The sequence below is a fragment of the Peromyscus maniculatus genome, chromosome 3, assembly GCF_049852395.1.
Source record: "Peromyscus maniculatus bairdii isolate BWxNUB_F1_BW_parent chromosome 3, HU_Pman_BW_mat_3.1, whole genome shotgun sequence".
NCBI classification, from domain to species: Eukaryota; Metazoa; Chordata; class Mammalia; order Rodentia; family Cricetidae; genus Peromyscus; species Peromyscus maniculatus.
The window spans coordinates 111,969,330-111,990,272 of NC_134854.1; the positions used below are offsets into that span (position 1 = coordinate 111,969,330).

At 48.8% G+C, this 20,943-nt stretch overlaps 1 protein-coding gene across 1 annotated transcript in view; it reads right to left on the reverse strand.

Moving 5' to 3' along the window:
- Positions 1 to 327: 327 nt before the first annotated feature.
- The window catches only part of Chchd6 (coiled-coil-helix-coiled-coil-helix domain containing 6), a 212,837-nt gene continuing 192,221 nt past the window's right edge, over positions 328 to 20,943 (reverse strand). Inside the window, exons 7-8 of the mRNA XM_006994771.4 lie at positions 1,774 to 1,909; positions 328 to 528 (exon numbers count right to left, since the gene is read on the reverse strand). Of these exons, the coding sequence (XP_006994833.2) occupies positions 523 to 528; positions 1,774 to 1,909 (142 nt within the window). The 3' untranslated portion in view covers positions 328 to 522. The remainder of the gene's footprint in view (positions 529 to 1,773; positions 1,910 to 20,943) is intronic.

Consider the following 20,943-nt stretch of genomic DNA (forward strand, 5'->3'; position numbering starts at 1 on the left):
TTAGCTATAGCCCACCTTGCCCCTCCCCACCTGGGGCCCACCCCTCCCAGCTCTGTTCTGTCCTGCAATTATCCACCACCCTTCCCGAGAGCAAACAGAAGGGCTTCTGGAAGCTGGCACCATCCCAAGAAAAAAAAATCCTTTATTTCTTCTCATACCTGTTCTGTGGTGGCTTTTGTGTAGTCGTGTAGTTATGGGTCTCCACGCTGTCCCCTTCCAGGCCTAGTACTCCCCCAGAGAAGAAGTCTGCTCTATGAGGCCCTGTGTCATTGGTGACCAACAGACGGCTGGACACAGAGTCAACAGAAGTGACTGGGTGCCAGTGAGTGAATGACTGCAAACAAAGACATCTGCTTTATTTGTTTTCGGTCAGTAGCACATACTGTTTCTCAAGCATGGTGGCCTCATGCTCAGAGGCATATGGGTACCCAGCTGGGAGCCGCAGGGTACAGGGGCCATGGCCTGGGGTCTGTGGTCCTATGATGGGTCCCTTCTTCAAGGCTCCAGGAAGGATGCTGCTCCTCAGCCCTTCAAAGAGAATAGCCAGAGTTCAGCTGAGCTCTCTTCTGTCCCAATGATGGCCCAGCCCCATGCTTTCCAGGTTCCTGGAGACTGCATGGGACAGAGACCATTCCCCGGGAGCATGACTGGCTGCTAGTCAGTCGACTGGCCTGGGACCTGGACTGGGTCTCTCCTCATTGTCCAGCAGGACAAAGGACCTTTACTTAACACATTCTGCAGCAATAATAGCCAGCACCACCTCCTTATCTCCAGGGGTCCAGTTCCCTTCTCCACTCTCACAGTGGCATGCCCAGCCCCCACCCTGGTCTAGTGCAACCTCACCCACTTCTGCTCTGTGTAAGCAGGGGCCTCCCTGTTCTCTGGTTTGACAACTAGGGGTTTTCGAAGAGAGCTACCGGGAGAGTGCACCTGTGCAACTGGGTTCACGCTATAGGGAGCTCTGCACACCTACAGGCTACAGCCTTGTACCTGGAGGGGCCTCAGGTGTCCTGAGCTGTCCCAGGAATGCATCTGTCATCTAAGTGCTTTTGGAAGCTTAGCTTTTCTGAGGGTCCTTCACTCCTATCTCACCTTTGCCAGGAACTATGTTCAGTGAGCTGGCAGAGGGCAATGAGTGTTTCCAGTCAGTATGCCTTGGTCACAGGGAGCCCTGTGAGCCTAGTGCCGAGGCCTGTACTGTGCCAGACTGCATGCATGGTTTAGAGGTGGCTCCGGGGCCCAGCTGGCCCCTGATGTAGCCAGGAGCTCACTGAGGATCTGCTTTCCAGGAGCATTAGGTATAGGGCCAGGAAGGAGAGTCCGAGCCTGGAAGGTCCCAAGCCTCTTTTAGGCATGTGTAGTGACAGAGGCACACTGGAGCTTCCTGCAGTCTGTCCACCACCATCATCACGTTTTTCGTGTTTTCTCTTGTGCAATGAAGGTACACTGGAGGGACAGACCAAGGGGCACGGGACTGAAAGTGGCCACTGACCCAGGGTGGATGGAACAGGGCTCAGAGCTGCTGCTGAGGGAAGCTGGAGGTAGAGCAGGGGAGCCTCCTCTCAGCCCACATGCTGAAAGGTGAGAAGTTGCCACTGGCTCCAGAAAGGTGGACAGACATCATAAGCCTAGCCAGGTAGAGCAGCACAGGGAACAGGTCCTAAGAGTAGTGCGGCATGGCTCCGAGCCAGGTGGCGGATAGGACATCTAAATGACGGGGCCCAGGCATAGACTGTTCTATCCCATGCTCGCACACTAAGGCAGTGACCTCACCTTGCGGGCAGTGCTCACACAGTGCTGGTATGCCTTGACCAGGTCTGAACACAGAAGTACCTCATGCAGATGGTCACGGTAGCAGCGGAGGATCTGGGCCTGTAGGCCGGAACACACAGGCTCCACTCTGCGGGGCCTGGGGGATGACAAGAGCAGATGGTTGGCATCAGAAGGCATGGGAGGCAAGAGCTCACACTCAGTACCCAGAAAGACACTAGGATAAGCTCTGGATGTCTATCCACACTTCAGTTCATTCTACAAATAAGGAAGTGCAGGGTCTGGTCCTATGGCCAGTGGCCAATGCTAAACAGACTAGGGTCTAAGGCTATATGATGGCTGGCTGCTGCCCTAAGTCCCCAGTGCCACCAGGAAGTGTGAGGGGCCTAGTGGGCAGAGGCCTTAGCTGGAGGACACAACACTGGGTAGTCTCCCAGCTGTCTGGGTCAGGCTCTGACCTGACAACCATAGCCAGGTGACAGGAACGCCATTTTCCCCACAAAACCCCTGTTCTAATTTTACCACAAGAACAAGTGAAGCAGAAAACCTAGAGATGTCCAAAAGATAAAACAAAAATACGACCAGGCGGTGGTGGCGCACGCCTTTAATCCCAGCACTTGGGAGGCAAAGTCAGGTGGATCTCTGTGAGTTCGAGGCCAGCCTGGTCTACAGAGCAAGATCCAGGACAGGCACCAAAACTACACAGAGAAACCCTGTCTCAAAACAACAACAACACAACACAAAACAAAAAACCTAAAAAACAAAAACACCCCACTGCTTAGAGATAACTGCAGTAATGTTTTGAGGCACTTTACTATCTTTCCTTTTTTCCTTTATGAAAATAGTTTTAGAATCTACAACAAATGAATATGCTATAACTATGATGCAAAACAAGTGATTAAAAAGTAAGCAACAGATTATACTGTTCCAGGTGCCTCTCAGCCTCCCTGTGGCCACTTCTGAGCTGCAGACCACATCCAGATGCCTTTTTCATACCATTTAGGTCTCTTCCCCTCTGCCACCCTCACTGTCACACACCCAGTGTCCCCACCACTCACACACACACATAGCTACACATACTCTCATGCACCTCACACACACACTCCCACAGGTATGGCTGCCCCTCATTCATTCTCACACACTTATTCTCCTAAGCTCCTACATAGTCACCCACTCCCATGCACTCATTCTCACGCCCCTAACACATCCACACACTCCCACACATCCATTCTCTCACACCCCTCCTCCTCCCACAAACCTTCTTTACTCAGGGTCCTGAGCACACTTTCTCACGCCTCAACCCCCAGCAGCTCATAGAGCGGCACACTGGTGAAAACAGGCCCAGTCACCTCTCCTGGCTATTTCTGCTTCCCCAGCTCCTTCTCCCACATGAAAACTGTGGTATGGAGAAGTTCCATCATGCAGCCAATGTGTGGCGAGGGTATATTTATTGACATTGTGTTGGCGCCACACCACGCATCAGCTTTGCAGTGGGTCTGTAACAGCTGTGGTGGACTTGCAGTAACACCTGACAGTTACAAAGCTGCAGCAAGCCACTCCCTACATTCCTTGGCAATAAAAAGGATGGCTATTCTGCGAGCTGTGTTCCAGGCTGGCCTGCTGTTCTGCCTTGCACCTCTGAATTTAGAGTGTCAGCCATACAGTAGACACTAGAGAGGGTAGTGCTGTCATCAAAATAACTCAAGCAAGTCAAAGCCATCAGTTAGGAAGAGTCAGCAGCAGAGTCATCAGGGGCTTAGGAAGTAAGTCAGCATGTCTCGTGCCCAGGCCAGGGGTCTGGATAGACACTTCTAGCACTGCCATTTACTCCATAATGCTGCCTGGGGTCCTTCCTTCTTCCTGAACCAGCCCCAGACCACAGGCGTTGTGTGCTATCCTCTCTGTAGGCATAGTGCCTCCTTTAATCGGGCCTGACCCTTCCTAGAAACCTCACTCATCCGGTCCACCTTTCTCTGCTGGCAGAGTTTGTTTTGGTCATGGCCTGTCCTTAGGATATGTGCCAGTGAAGGAGTGAAAGCCCATGTTTGGCTGAGACAGTAAGGGTCAACCGAGGTCTGAACAAGTTAGGAAGTTTGCAACAGAAGTGGGCAGGCTGGCTGGGCTGCTGTGGCAAGCTGCCAGGCCACAGGGGAGAAAGCATACTTAAAGGGTAGAAGCCCCCTTATTCTCATAGTTGTGCTCAATGCTGCTCAGGGAGCCTCAACCTAACAAGTTTCAGTGAGGTCACCTGGGGTCTCTGCCTCTGCATTGACATCCAATCCTCAGACACACGAGGGAGAGGTGCCTTTTGGATGTGGTCCCTTTCTCTTAAGCCTCTGGAGACTCCCCTTGCCAGCTTTTACCTGCTGTACGGAGGAGGCCCTGGGGGTACTGTGGGGCTACCTCCTTTGTAACTTTTCAAGTGCTTGTGGAATGGCTGCTTTGGGCCTTTCAGAGTTTCGTGGCCTTGGAGAACAGAGTTTTTAGTGGCATCCAGTCTCAGACAAGTGTTCTCTACAAGCACCACTCTGAGGTCCCCCCAGAAGCACCCTGAAATTGCAGCTTGCACCCCTATCCCACCGTCTCCCCTCCTGGCTCTGTTCTGTGGCTCACACCTGGGAAGGTGCAGCTGTCCTCCCCGCATAGTGGTGCCTTTGACGGCCAGCTATATTTGGTGGCCTGTATTGCTGTCCCCATGCCATGTCTTATGTTCCTTAAACACAGCCTCACACCTGCCTAAGACTCCGGGGCACAAGTTCAATCTTAAAGCACACTTCCCTTCCCCGTGTGACCTCTGAATATGGTCAACAGGTACCAGACAGATACCAGGGGCTATCTCAGCTCTACGTGCTACGAGGCTTACTGTCTTTATCAAGAAAGCACCCTGGCAGGCTCCTGGGCCCAGCCTCGACCTCACCTCCACACACGTATGACAGAGCCACTAATAGATTGGGCTGAGCTGCAGGTGGGCAGAGGAGTGGCTTCACCACTAGCCCCTTTTCTCATGGCCACTAGAGCTGCCCATCTTGCTGATGGCTGCTCTCTTGGCTTCAAGTGCCAATAGGAGGGCCTGTGAGCTGAAAGCAAACTTCAGAGGACACACAGTGGGTTCCTAGGCAGGGAGGAACTGGGCTGTGTGAAATCTACCTCCTGGACAGCACTGCCACTGCTGAGGCCACAGGACCTCTCCACAGGGACTTCAGCACAGCAGGAGCACACAAGGGCAGGCAAATGTCAATGGACGTTTTACCCACTGTGCACAGAAGCTGCTGAGGGGAGGCAATGTTCCTGAAGTGAACCTTTCTCTGAAGTAGGGTAGGGCTAGCCAGGTCAGACCATTCGGAAGCAGGTGTTGGGTGGCTTCACCCCATTCAAGGTGACCTATTTTACCCTGAGTGGCTACAAAAAAAGCTCCAAAGGGTAACAACAATCTTGTGAATGGGTGTCAGCTTAGGTAGTCGTGGAAGCCCTGCTCAGCTTACCTGGGGCACACAATCTCAGTACATATTCAGTAAGTGAAAAGTCCAATAGCAAAAATGGCACAAAAATCAGGTTGCCAGTAGCCACAGCTCTCACCCAGAAGTGGACACCAGAAGCCAAGCAGTTTTCTGTTTCTGTAGTGCACAGCTATATTTCTGCTTAGTTTACATCAATATGGATCCCACATATCTGCCACAATAGAAACTGGTGCTCAAAGTGGGTGGCCTGGGAAGGAGTAAGCCCTGATACCTTCTGCACACCTAGAGGTCAGGGGCTTGAGTTTCCTTCACTGTCCACATCCTTCCTGGGCCTTGGAACATGACCTTATTTGGACACAGTGTGGCTATGGATACACTTAGTAAAGACAGGTAACAGAGAAGTAGAATGAACCAAACCCAGGGGTAATCTAGTTCACACTCTGATGAGAAGAAAAACAACAGTGATAGACACATGAGATGGTTGTGTGAGGACAGAGGTGGAGACTGTACTAGACTTCACCAGCCAAGGAGAGCAGGGGGCTACCAGGAGGATCTGCAGCTCCCACACTGCATGAGAGGGACAGGAACTGCTCACACCTTGCACCTGGAATCTCAACCTCTAAAACTGGGAGAATGCATGAGCCTTTGAAGGCCTCATAGGAGGCAGTACGGACGTGGTGGAGTGGACCAGCTTCTGGGCTATCGAGCACTTACTGTGTATGTACTAAGACAGACACCAGGCTCAGCAAAATCTTGACCCTAACCTTGTGAGGCACTGTCCTCGCTAGTTTCATGTCAACTTGACACAAGCTAGTCTTTTTGGAATAGAGGACTGTAATTGAGAAAATGCCCTCACTAAATTGTCCTGTGGGCAAACCTGTGGCACATTTTCTTGATTGATGATTGATATGGGAGGGCCCAGCTCACTGTAGGTGATACCATCTCTGGGCTGGTGGTCTTGGGTTCTATAAGAAAGCAGGCTGAGCAAGCCATGAGGAGCAAGCCAGTAAGCAGCAGGCTATGGCCTCTGCATTAGCTCCTGCCTCCAGGTTTCTGTTCTCTTTGAGTTACTGCCCTGACTTCCCTCAATGATGAATAGTGATGTAGAAGTACAAGCAAAATAAACTTTTCCTCCCCAAGTTGCTCTTGATCATGGTATTTTACCACAGCAACAGTAACCCCAACTAAGACAAATACCCTCTGCACTTAGAGGTAAACGAAGTGTGGTCATGAGCACGGTCAAGAGAAGGGGCAGTATCTCACGAGCAGTTCTACAAAGAGACACTTTGTTCCATAAGTAGCCCACATTCTGAAAGGCATCTGGAGTGAGGAACGGCCTAGGAAAAGGAGAAGGAAGGAGGATGTATCTATGCAGGTAATCAGCCTAGGAAGAAAAGCCAACTCACATGGGAGTGCATGTAGGTAAGGTCTTTCCTATTCTGATTAACCAGACCATGCTAGGGACTACTGTGTCCCTGACAATATACATCACTAAAACTATAACATGTCCCTGAAATACAAACAACAGCTTTGTGAGCTAGGCATTACTACCTCATTCTGCACACAGGGACAAGTCTCAAAAAAGCCTGAGTGGTTTTCTCAAGGGCATTCAGCAGTAAGACAGAGACACGATAACAGCCTGATGTGTCCATTTCCATAGCCTAATGTCTTCACTCAGCATATAGAAAATATCACAAAATCCAAAAGAAGAGACAAGAGTACGAGAAACAAAACAAAGCATAGGCTCATACCACAAGGTATGCAGGGCTTCTCAACGGGCCAGGAGACTTGCTGACTCCACATGGAAAAGGGTGTTGTAGGGAAGGCTTACATGGGAAAGCAAAGTAAGTGGTAAGCCAAGGGACACGACAAGGTCAGAGTCAACAGGAGGCCAGAGAGGGCAAGATCTTCCCTGTTCCCATCTAGGGTCACTATGGGAACAGCATCTTCCCCTGCTGCCCCCTGCACTGCAGCCTCAGCAGCAAGAGGAGTTCCTGGAGCAAATCCAGGGTGCTATCCTTCCCCCAGCTGCCCCTTATGAGGTGCACACTGTACACCTGCTCACATGTAGCCCCAGTCCTTTGTGTCTCTCACTTATTTAATAAATGGAATCTCATCAACTTCTCCTTCTCCTATTATCACCGCTGACATCAATCTGATAATATTGGCCTGGTATGGAATCTGGCTATTATCTGTTCTCCTGATATTTAATTTCAAGGAAACATTGGTGGGGGACCTTGGAGCAGGCTTTTTATTAGAGTAGCAGCAACGATATTCCACATGCACTAGACATTCATCTCCGTCAGGTCGTGTCCAGCTGCTCAGAGGCAGCTTCTATTCTATCCTGCAGCCAGGGTGCAGATACTGCTCAGACAGGCAGGTTGCAAGGGACTGGGTTAACTGGCTGCTATCGACCACGTGCCACTCAACCTGGGTAAGTGGGACCCAGGGATCCATCATTGATCAACATGCCACTCGGGATCACTGTCAGTCTGATCTCCAGCTGCCCATCCCTCAGAGAACTAGAGCCTGGTAAGAGGCCCAGGGCTAAATGGGATGAAAAGCTGGGAAGGAAGGGGAGTACTACCTTTAGGGGTAAAAACAAAACACAGGGGGCCTGCTTCCTGTCACTCAGGGGAAGGACTGTATGCATAACCCCGCCCTCCCACCAGATATGTGGAAGTGCAGGCCCTTTCAGGGTCTCAGAGGCTGGGAGGGAAACAGCAGGTTACTTAGTCTTTAATGTCTGAGGGTGACTATATTGGGACAGATGCCCGACAGTAGTCTGGCTGCGGTCTGAGGCTCTCAGGCATAATCGGGAAGCACCCTCAGTTGGGGCTGGAGAGATAGAGCAGTGGTTAAGAGAGCTTGCTGCTCTTCCAGAGGACCTGAGTTTGGTTCCTAGCACCCACATGGCTGCTTATAACCACCTGTAAGTCCAGTTCCAGGATTCGATGCCCTCTCCTGGCCTCCTCAAGGAAGGACCATTCATTCCTAACTCTGCTTCCTTCTCAATGGAGCCTTGATCATTTCCCATCTGGAAAAATCTGTCCTATCTTGGCTGGTTCATCACATGCTCATCCAGTCTGCTCCTACAACCCAGCCATGCTGACACTAACTATAGAGGGGTCTTTCTAAAGCAAGGCTGTACTGCTGCTCTGAAGGACTGTGGCCAACCACTTGGGCCTGTTTTTTGAGGTCTGCTTTAGTCCTAGTGATGAGCCCTAAAACCCAAGGCCTAACCAGCTATGCCCAGATCAAGGTTCTTGCTAGAGCCCGTGTCCCACTCAGCCTCCTGAGGTGCTTCAGTGAGGAAGTCCACAGTACAGGCCTAGAAACTTCAAGTGTTTGCTTAGTGATGCTGAGTGTGACAGGTAAAGACAGAGCCTCAGTCCTGTGCTCTGCCTCCAAGACAGGCAGGTGGCAACTTCTAGAGTGGATGTTGTCCACCTACCCACGAGTCTTGAGGCCCAGAGGCACACTTAGGGTGGCATTCAGGCTTCTCCATGATGCAGCCTGGGGTTAACCTCCTGCATGAAGACCCCAGGACAGTACCTCTCAGGGCACATGGAGGCATGCCAGAACCTTTCCCTGTGACTATTGGAAGATCACCTAGGCTGTAGTAGGAAGCACTGTCCTCCACAAGGACTAGTGGGCCAGCTTGTGCTGCAAGAACCTGGGGTTGTATATGGTATAGGGTTCCAAGGGTTCTGATATAGAAGCAGCTCACAGTGGTTTTTAGTGCCTGTGTGAAGGCTGTGCCTGACCCTACAGTGGCTTTCACTGGTGCTGTGTGAAGGCTATTCCAAGGAAGGAAGACAAGTGCTAGGAATGTTGTTGGGAGTAGAGGGCACTAGAAGCCCTGGTGTAAGGGAGCCTTAGCATTTTGGGGTGGAGGTCATGCTCTGCAGGCTGGCTGACATGCAGATGCTACTGTTCTTCCATAAGAAGCTGGGGGAGCATGGCTCTTGGAAAGAGGGAAACCACTGGTGCTGGCTGACTAGTGAGGTAGGAAGACCCTCTGTATGATGGAACGGGATCTGACAGGGGCAGATACATAGCAGGCAGGCCCACTTCAACCCCAGAGTCAAGCCACTGGCCAGCAGTTCCCAGTATCTGCCAGTAAGAGAAATACTGTGAGGCCTAGACCAGTGCAAAGAGAAAGCCCATTCTTCAGGGCTCTGGCCCAGAAGCAAGGAGAATCCTACTTTTAAGGGCCACAGCCTGACACCCTGAAGCCTGGCATTCAGCAGCTCTGAGGGGCTCTTGGGAGGCAAACATTTGGCTTACAGACATGCAGGCTGGTTGAGCTTTTCAGATAATTTTGAGATATCTAGTGGCTTTCCTGAGAGCTATCAGCTTCAGTGTTTGAGGCTGAGGTCTTCTGGGTTAGTACCCCTGACCTATGATGAGGTCTCCCTTGACTTCCTGTCTCGCATCTCTCCTAATGGTTCTGTGAGCCTCTGAGTCCCACATTAAACTTCATACCCAGAATCCATGAGATGGTCTGTAACAACACCAAATGAAGCATGACCAGGTTGTCTATTCTGTTTCCCCATCTCCCCAACCCATCACTAGCACTGGCATCATTCTAGACCTAGGGACACCAATTCTTGCTTAAATGATATGCTGTCTATCTGCATTGCATACACACCTACTTGTGAATGGTGCATGTGGGGGTAACTGGCTCTATGTGACCACTGGAGCACCCTGGTGAACAGACAAGCCCACCTCAGCTCTAAGGGAGCCATTAAAGCATGAAGTAGGGACCCCACCCTGAGCACAGCAGCCAAAGCAGTTGAGCCTGCATAGACTCTGATGTAGTGCAGGTCTGTGTAGTGGAAGGAGGGCACCTGCTTTCATAGGACTTGACCCTAGGCTGTCCCAGGCCAGGTGACAATAGGAAGGAAGTGTCCCAGAAGTCCAAACTGTAGAGAGTGAGACTGTGTTGGAGCTGATGGATCCTGAATCTCACAGAAACCTCTTCTCACCTCTCTGGCCACCCGAATTCAGGCCCCAGATTCCTCAAGACTTCCTGGCTTCCAGATGCTGTGCTGATTTCTGCCTTCCACTCACCACCACTAACAGGGTAGAAGATAATTGGAGTACAAGGCAGCTCCCCAGCTTAGAACTGTTCACTGGTTCCTGCTGCTGGTTAGAGTCTAGAACCCTTAGTTTAGAAACTGCTCCTATCTTCTGAGCTCCAGTTCCCAGGGGGACTCTGGCTGTTTTCTCTGCCTCCAGGTCTCCAGTCACCCAAAGCCTCTGGTCACCTAGTAGACTGGTAAACCTACCTATCTCCATGCTCAAGCCCCGCTCTTTTCTAGAGAACTTCTGAGGTTTTGCTGTGTTAGGAAGAGTTCTATAGATACAATGGAGGGCCTACTGTAGCTTACACCTTACCCTACCCAATGCCAGCAGGAGTGACCCACTGTGTAGAGCTTTCATGGACTGCACTTCTGTTTTTCTCTTCTCTGAAACTCTTGGCATTGCTCATTTACTCCAGCATCTGTCAGCACTGCATGTAACAGCTGCTAAGTAAACTGATGGTAAGAGAAAGCACCATGGGTCACTCTCTTAACATGTGCTATGCTCTCCTGTGTCTGCACCATAGCTCCCATGCTCCCTCTCCAGAACATTTTCTCTATCCCACACATGCTTTCACAAAGATCCTGGTGACTGGCTGGTTCCTACTATCTCACTGCTGCCTACCCATGAAAGCCTGCACTGGCCTCCTACCTCTCTGGATCCCTCTCACTGAGAGAAGCATTCTTGAATCTGTCTCTTCTGCTCTGCGGCCCTCACTGGGCTACTGATGAGGGTGTCAGGCACTGCCTATCACCCATCTGAGCACCACACATGCATGCTGCAGTCTCTCTATTAAACAGGGGTGCCTGGGAGGCAGGAACCATAATATATTACCTTTGTTTCTACAGTTCTGCACAGAATACCTAGCAGAAAGCAGACATTCCATATCTAAAGTGGGCAAGGAATCAGTAATTAGGAGTCACAGGGGCTCTACTTTGTACAGGTTCTAGCGGCTGGGACTTGCATGAGCTCTACTTTTGTATGGGCTGGCTGGGCCCTGCCCACTTTCTCTAACAGTCAGTCAGATAGTTTCTGTCCTAAGCCTTGCTCTCCTACCTTCTCTGGAGCTCTCTGTGTTCCTGCTGCTTAGCTCCTACCCTTCCTGAGCCTGGCAGCCTAAGTTCTAGGTGATTCCTACTCCCTTCTCCCAAGATCTGAGGAACCTCCCAAGGCTAGGGTCTGCTATATCCTCCCATGTGAGACCTTCCAGCAGCAGCAGGTACCCCCTGCTGCCTGCTGTGAAGTGTTCTGGAACTCACCCGCAGGTCCTGGACCAACTGCATACAGTAGCATCCAGAAGGTATCCCCCTGTACTATATATGATGAAACACTATAACCAAAAGTAAGTTGGGGAGGAAAGGGTTTATTTGGCTTACATTCCACACTGTAATCCATCATTGAAGGAAGTCAGGACAGGAACCTGATGCAAAGGCCATGGAAGGCATGATGTTGCTTACTGGCTTGCTCAGCCTGCTTTTTTACAGAACCTAGGACCACCAGCCCAGGCGTGGCACTACTCAGAATGGACTGGGCTCTCCCCCCTCAATCACTAATTAAGGCTTACAGGCTTTCTAGAGCCTGATCCCATGGAGGCATTTTCTCCTTTTAGAGGATTCTACTTTCTGTCAAACTGACAGAAAACTATCCAGCATAGAGAGTATCTGCATGACAGGACTTCCTCCACAGGCACCCATATCCACCCACACAACCACTGTGTCTGGCTGGACTGCCACAGCCCTGAGCCCAGGTGCTGGGCATTCTCTGCTCGTTCACCACCCAAATGCAAGAGTGGATTTGCAGTGCCATATGCTCCTGAGAGAACACTGCCACATCTCACAAGACACAAGACAGGAAGGCAAGCACTGGGCTTGTGATGTTTAGACATACCTCTTTGTGGGTGGTTTAAAGCTGGGTCTGCCTTGCAGGCACCCTCAACACAGCCAGACCCTTTCTCCTACTCTGACCTCTGGCAGCCTCACTATACATGTCACTCAAAACAGACTGAACTCCCCACAATCTGGGTTCCTAACCACTATCAACACTCTAGTCTTCTACACATAGACCCTGGGAATACTTTGAATTCTTTCAGTATCTCCTGCAGCCTGACCATGCACACCCTGTCTTGACACCACCTGGGTGCCACCTATAATCTGTCCCCTCTAGACTTGACCCCACCAGATCAGTGGCCACATGTACCACACCTTCTGCAGCCATCCTCAGTCTGTCTTAATGAAGTCCAATATCAATCTATTCTCTCCTGGCTTGTGCCTTTGGTATTGAGTCTGGGAAGTCCCTGTCAAACTCATGTCCTTTAGACTCTCTCCTATAACCTTCTGGGAGTTTTGTGCATTGCATTTAGGTCTGTGATCCATTCAGAGTTTATTTTTGTGAAACTCACTGCTTCAGGGACTGTGGGAATGATCACAGCTGACATCTCACCTGTGGGTCCTGCCCCTCCCCTGCCACTCCTACCTGAATACATGTAGACACTGAGGCTACATGGACACACTGGATTGAGCTGTGTGTTTTCCAGGAAGACACTTGGACACCTGGCCTGCTTCACCATGTGGAGACAGCACGGTGACAGATAGTCCACTCTCTGTCCTGTGATTCAAGAGGGACCAAAGGGGGATCCTCTCCAGAGCCTTCCTCCCCCTGAACCTCAGGTGTCACTCAGGGCAAAGGGAGCTATAGCCATATGTTCTTAGTGCAGAAAGCACCCCGGAACAGTCTTATCCTGTAGGGCCTGATATTGACTTTGAACCAGAGTTGACCTCCCTCAATACAGTCACAAGGCTGGCCATAGCTATGGGGGTTCAGAAGAACCCCTGACACACTGACCCCTGGAGAGGAAACTAATCATCACCAGCCATATGATGATCACAATGGGGCTCTGGCTGTTTTCTGAAACTGTCAACCTGGAGTCCTTGAAGGATTCTGGGATAGTCCAGAAACAGAAGACAAGGCCTTTCCCTCCAATCTAACCCTTGAGCGTGAGGAGGAGAAGTGGAGGGCTGATAGAAAGGGTACCATGAGAACACTAGTGTGCTGTAAAGAGGAGAGAGGGGAGTGCAGGTGGTGGGTAAAAGGCAGCCCAAGGGCTTGGGAGAGGCCTTCTGCTGAGTGCAGAAGTTCACTGGCTGAGAAGCTCCTATGCGGAGGACAGTAAGGCCAGGTCCCTACCTTCTGGGAGGCCTTTTAGTCATGGAAAGGGCTAACAACTCTCAAGTGTTGGGAATATTAGCATGAACTGTAGACAGAGATAGAAATTCTGAAGGATACAGTTGTGTATGTATGCGTTCACATGTAAACATCTATGTAGTCCATGCATACCGTGCTTTCTAGCTCAGTTACTCAGAATACCCAGAAAAATGGGCACCAAGCCCACCCAGCCCCAGATGCTGGTGTCCAATACCATTATCCAACCAAAGGCACTTGACTCCTTAATTAACAGGCTCCAAGGCTGGGACAGAGGGAGATCAAGACTGCCCTGGAGAGCTCATGCCAACAAGTTGAGATGTACTTTGAGAGGGAAGAGATGTGGGAAAGACAGAGGGGCAGTCCTAAAGGCATTCAAAATCCAGGCCATTCTGAACTTCAAATAAGTGAAAAATAGACATTACAATCCAAATGAACAAATGTGACTTTTGGGCCTCCCAAATAGAACCAGGTAAGTGACTATAGAACCAGAGGTGGGTGGAGGTAAGATTCTCCTGTAATAGAATAGCAATCCAGAAACACAGGAGACATTCTAGATATAAACAATCACCCTTTAGCAGACATCACTATGGTGGCTGATTCAGATGAGTGTTCAATACAGGGTTAAGTGAAGGTCTGAAGGATGTCAGCACACTGGCATCTTACCAGAGCACTTCCTGACAAAATGCCAGCTGGTAACAATGGGAACATGGGGGTTTTATCACAAGCAGAATGGGCCTAAGTCAACATGGCCAGTGTAGATGGAAGACTCAGGTCTCTCAATGAGACAACACCCAGTTAGAGCACAGCATTGGTCTCCAAGGACTTATGGCTTAACTGTGGTTGTGAGGAGACATTAGACAAACCCAGGCTAGGGTGTCATCCTACAGATAAGAGTCCTGTACTCACTTTAAAACTGTCAAGGTCTTGAGTGACAAGAAAGGTAAAGGAACAGGCCCAGATGAAGGAGCAAATCAGAACACATTTGCAGACAATGTCCTGGATCGGAAAACAAGGAGAGGCTGTTAGGGCAGCAGGCGGGACTTGATCTATGAGGTGACAGTTGTATTCAGATAGGGGTTTCCTAGAGGAAAGGTTGTGTGGTAGCCATGGAGGACACACTGAGTGGTACATGAAGGACACACTCAGTTAAAGAGTGATGGGCTATCAGGACAGACCAAGATGTGGCTTTCCTCTGCAGAGAAAGAGTCCTGAAGCAACCTTGTGACAAGCAAAGCACTCAGGAACCCTAAATGCTTTACTTGTCACAAGGAAGGGTCACAAGGCTAAGGGACGCAGGAGTCCTCCGTGTTGTCCTCAGCCCTGCATGGGTTGGGAGTGCTTTCCAAATAAGCACCCAAACAATAAGGATGGCAATTGGATAGGATGGAATGGATTCAAGAGGATGTGCTTATCCCAAAAAAAGACCCTGCCAGATTTTCTATTTCTTTTTCTAGCTAGGAGTGAGTGGGGTTGGAGAAATTTGACAAAATGATTCTAAATTTATCTTAAAAAATGAGCTGGAAAAAGATAATCAAGGTACAAGGGCTTGTTCTACCAGAGATTTAATATTTTGAGTCATCGCAGTTTTATATATAATACTCTTTAAGTGTGTTTAAAACATGCAGGGCTGGCCTGGGAAGGAGTCTAGACGCAGATCCGTGTGTGCGAGTAGACCTTAGTATGTGGTCGGTGAGACTTAGATCAGAACCAACAGGACAAAGGACTCCTACTCAGAGAAAATACAAGCCGATCTGTGCTCACGTCTGGTTCCCAAGTGGACCCCAGCGGGATATTTAGAGTAACAGTTGAAGAGCATGAAATGAAAAAAATCACACAAGTACTATTCCCTGAGATTACAGTCCTGGGGGAAGGAAAGCCTTTGCAATGTAACACAAATCACAACAAAAATATGAACAAAAATATATTTGGTTCTTATCTGCAAATCAACTCCAAAGGGCAATGGTGAAACAAAGCATTAACTAGAGCAGTCACGATAAAAGAGAGCATGGGTTAATAGTGACACTAAGGTATAGCCTGTAAGAATGAATACAGGGAAACATCAGCACAGGCTGCCAGTAAGTGAGCCACAAAAAGACTAAATGGCCAGCAATGTAAGAAAAGGCTTGGATTTCATTTAGTAATGGAAGAAATGAACTGTTGTAGAAGCCAGGGTTGTCTTCCCTTGTGAAACTGGCAAAGGTGTTTCTATTACAATACCACGCTTGAGAAGCCTTGAGAAAATGGACACCCTCCTCCATCACTGTGTGAGGTGGAAACCGGCACTTTGACTTCCTGGAGGGTCAGCTGATAAGACATAAGTATACTAATATATGTGTATATGGTTCTCTTGGTATATATTTTGACCTGGAAACTTTTTCTAGATGAACTTAATTAAGTACAGGAAGTCATACAAGTCCATTTGTCAGAATGATGGCTATCTTAGGGAGGAGCTGGGACAAGCTTGATAGGATAGTCAAGAATTTCTGAAATAAGCATATGGAAGAGTGGCAGGTAATTAATACAAAGACACAAGTAGACATCTATTGACTAGAAAGGTGTCCACATGTGGATGAGGTTAGTCCGCAGACAGATGTGTGAACTACACGGCCCATTTGCATGGTTTGTGGCTGTACTCTGTGAACTGAATGATGGCCCCAATATATTAACAGGGAGATTTAGGGGTTTTGTTTTGAATACTTTCTTTATATTTGTCTAAATTTTATTATACATTTTGTCTAAATTTTATTATATATATATTACATATATGAATAGAATATTCATATACCATTTTTATACCTGTTCAACTAAAAGACAACACTAGTTTTCATTTTGAAAATCTAAAGATGCAGCCTATCTATAACTACACACATACAGAGACACATGTACTCTCTGGTATGTATTTTGTGTTATTTGTAATTTGAAGATGCTACAATAAACAAAATAAGCAAAAGACATGTACTGCAGATGGGAAGTGTTAAGCATGGGACCTGAGTGGATTTTAAGTGTTCGTTGTCACAGTACTGTTTCATATAAACATACTTCATCTTTAGTAACTACAGAAGAATACAGACCTTCATGAAACACCAGGCACAAGAGCCCTGGCCCACAGCATGAGCTTAATAAACACTCATTGAATGAGAAGGAGCAAAGGTTGCCGGTGCCTCTGAAATTTAAAACTGAAGTCACAAATCATGTTGCCGGGAAAAGGTGTGAATCCTAGAGTATTTGTGAAGAGATGGTCTTGTTTCTCAGTATCTCCATCTTGTTCCATCACTGCTCAGGTATGTGAGAAACACAAGTCACAGCTGTCATAAGCCAGTGGCTGCACAGCAGGAAGCCAGCTCCAATCAGTCTTCTGCCAAATTATGACCCCCACCCATATGATGGGTGTGTGTGCATGCACACAAGTGTGTATACACAGTGAGGCAGTTACACAGACTGAAAGAGGCAGGCTGGGACAATTGGCTGGAATGTGCGTGAAATCAGATAGACAAATGCAATTTCTTGTACTTGGGTTTAGAAATCATCAGCCGCACAGGGACAGGATGAAAGAGTGTGGCTTAGTAGACAATACACGACTTCTAGAATTATCTCCTGAAAACACACATCTGATCCTGTCACTTCAAAGCTCAGGCACTTTTGATGGCTTCCTAAGACAAAACCAAACCCAAGCCCCTGGCATTTGAAATTCCACTGTCAGTCTTGTGCCAGCCACGGTCCCTTGCCAAACCTCCTGTGTGACAGCTGATGGAGGCTGGTTGACTTGGACAGAAACCTGCGGTTGCTACTCATCAGCTCTGTGACCTTGTGAGTGCCTTCACTTTGGCGACTCCTCATCTTACTGTCTATAAAATAAGGCAGTAAATGGGAGATAATGTATTCAATGTCATTTTCCAAGAGCACAGAAAGGGTCTGATAAATAGGACTGTCCTCATAGCCCTTTGTCTACAGGAAGACTGAAGGGAGAGGCATGTAGAAGGAGTCAGTTTTTGGAAGAGCACACCTAAAGGAGGGATGTTCCAGAAGGTGGCTGTAGACCCAGGCAGCTGCTCCACAACAGAGGCCTCTTTGGCCATGTTGGTGACATATATAGCTTCTGAAGAGACTTCACAGTAGGGATCAGAGGGGGCCTCTGATCAGACCCTGGTCAGTCCTAAGGAGGGGCCTAGGAACCTGCAAAGGAGTCTGAGGGTGGCCCTGCCTTGGTACCTACTGCTGGTGTATCCTTGTTAGTCCTGTTGTCAACTTGACAGACCTGGGAAGAGAACATCAACTGAAGAACTCTATCAACAGGAGTGGCCTGTGGGCATGTGTGTGAGGGCATTTTCTTGATTGCTAATTGATGCAGGAAAGTCCAGCCCACTGTGGGCAGAACCATTCCTGGGCAGGTGGGCCTGGGCTGTAAAGAAAGGTAGCTAAATGTGAGCCTGGGAGCCAGGAAGTAGTGTACCTCTGTGGTCTTTGCTTCAGTTTCTGACTTGAGGTCCTTCCTGCTTCCCTAGATGATGGTCTGAAACTTACGAGCTGAAATAAACCCCCTCCTCCCCGAGTTGGTTGTAATCAGTGTCTTATCATAGTAACACAAAGCAGACTAGGACAGGGTCCCGCTAATGTGGCCCCAGGAGGAAGGGCACAGGAACACCTTGATGACTCAGCTGTCCACTCTTTCTGTCATGACAGGTATTCACTTCAAATCATTTGTGTTCATCTTTTAATGAAGTTGATGTTAAACACATACATGCACACATGCACACACATATGCATGTGCAACTTGGAAGAGTCTAAATGGAGCACTGCATTCTATTGATGGCAGTAATGAATGAGCACAGCCTCCACACAGCACATCATCACCCTGTTCTAGACCCTGCTTGCTGCTTTGTGTGTTTGTACTCATGCCATGTGAACTCCCTGATCACTGACTTGTCCTCAGGACCCTGTCTTACCCCTTGGGCACACAGAACAGCAGAAATGAGGGGTTCTTGTGTGTGGTGGGTTAGAGCTCAGGCTGGTGCCTGCACTAGGTAAACTGGATGATGTGGCTAACAGGCCCATAGGAATGAATGCCTGCTAGTTTTCCTGGTGGAAATAGATTCTGCTCTGGCCTTCCTCAAGTCAGGGTAGTATAATGACCTGGGTAAGAGCCATTTCATGGGAACCTGAGGTCATGATCTGCTTCCAGCACCTGCACAGTGAGATAATTTGCAGCTTGTCTTTCGTGTCAAATGGAAAGCCCCATTTTCTGTCACATGGCTGAGGAAAAGATACTCCAGGATTCAGCCTGTGAAATTCTTGCCTAGGCAACTCCCCCACTGTAAAAGCCCTACACTGTATGCTATCCCTACAGAAGCCTTCTACCCTCTCATGCTATATGGCTCATAATCTTCCTGAATTCTCACCAACATGAGCCTGCTATCACCAGTCTGAGAATGCAAAGCACACAGCAACAGCAGGGTGTTCTGGGACCCAGGGCTCCTGACGTAATGCTCTGTGCAGTGACTTCAAGCTCTTGGGGCAGGTGTGGAAGGGTGAAGCTGTAAACATGAGAGGGAGGTGGAATGGGAGCACCTACAGACAGGGAAATAACTCACACAAGCTACATCTGTCCAGAAGAGCCTGAGGTCAAAGCACAGAGGAATCACTCCAGTCACCCTTCCAGATCTCAAAGCCCAATATCAGAACTCTGCAGCGGCATCTTCCTTCAGTCTCCTCTAAAACCAGGCTTAGCTTCTAACAACTGCCCACCATCTCCTGTTTAAACCTCTGCCCACAGTTTACTGTCCAGGCCACTCTTCTCTGGTCCCCAGCTCATCTTCTTGGATTCAGTATGGAGACTGTGTTCAAAGCCAGTTTAGTTCCTGCTATACTCCAACCAAGAACACTAGTGGCCATACAGTGAGGTAGAAGTCACAGTACTCTCAGGGAGCTACTTGGGTATGGGTTCTCACTTGCCTACTGATGGTTTCTGACCTAGGCAACAATACTAAATTTTAGTGTAGGCTTTCCTATGCTCAAAGCAGAAACAAACAAACAAACAAACAAAAAAGCTGTTTAGAAGAACAGTGCTGTTCTCCACCCAACTCATTACTTGCAGGAACTAGTGCAGTTCTCTCCACTGGGGACACAAACCTCTCCTGGGTGGGGCTGCAAGCATGGTGGTGGGCATGCTAAAGGAGGAAGCATGCAGGTAGTGAGAGAGGGAAGGCTGCAGTGCTTCCCAGTGCAAATGGAAGGCAAGCTACATGCACATTTAAAAGTTTTTTAATAGTTACTTGGCAAAAGTGAAACAGGTGAAATTAATTTAATAATGCATTTCACTTAATAAGCTATAACAAAGTGCTATCCCAAAATGTAAGCACAGGAAAGAATTATGAGATATTACAGAATTTTGTTCTGGGTGGTTGAAATCCACGTGAACTTGGCACTTGCAGCACACCTCAGGGGACGAGTCATATGCCAATAGCTGCACATAGTGAGCCTGGCAGTATCTGAACAGCCCAGAACCGACACTTTTCTGAACTGGGTACTCTACAAACATGACTAGTCACATTCTGTCACTGTGACAAAATTCCTGAGACACAGGGCTTGAAAAGAGGAAATGTTTAGTTTGGCTTGTTTCAGTCCATGGCTGCTCAGCCCTGTTGCTTTGGCCTGTGGCTTCACAATATACCATGGCATGAGTTGGTGACAGAAAAGGCTGCTTGCTTCATGGTGGCTGGGAAGCAGAGACAGGAAGAGGCTGGGATCTCCATATTAAGGCATGCTCCTAGAAACCTGACTTCCTTCCACTCTGCTCCATCTCCTAAAGGTTCCACCTTCTCCCATTAGCACCAGATAAAGGCCAGACCTTCAAGACATAAACCTGTGGAGGACACTCTCCATCCAAGCTCTAACAGCAACTTCTCACCATCTTCCCAGCCAATCACAAGAACAGCATTATTGTCCCTTTTCACAGATGATAAAACTGATTCAGAGCAGAGGAGCCATGTGCCTTGGCCCAGGATAGGAAAGGGATGTGAAGGTAGGCTGGAGTGGCTGCAGGTTGTGAGGATGCTCTGTTCCCAGAGAGGACAGTCTGGTCCAGAGTGTGAGAGCCAAAGAACACCGGGTGGATACCCACAGGCATGAACTGTTGGGTTGGGAAGGGCTTTATGAGCCACACTGCAGGAATCAAATGAATGTGTATATGTATGTACACACACACACACACACACACACACACACACACAAACACACACACACCATGAGAGCAGCCAAGGCCTTTTCCTTTATGGCTTTCAAAGGTCATAAACTAGCCACTTCTTGCCACATCAGCCCTAAGCCTGGCCTCTGCACCCCAACCAACACTGTGCTTCTGCCTTTCAAAACTCACAATCATGCTAGTAATTCAGTGAGAGCCATGTTAAGATCTGCTCTGCTGGGTAATCAC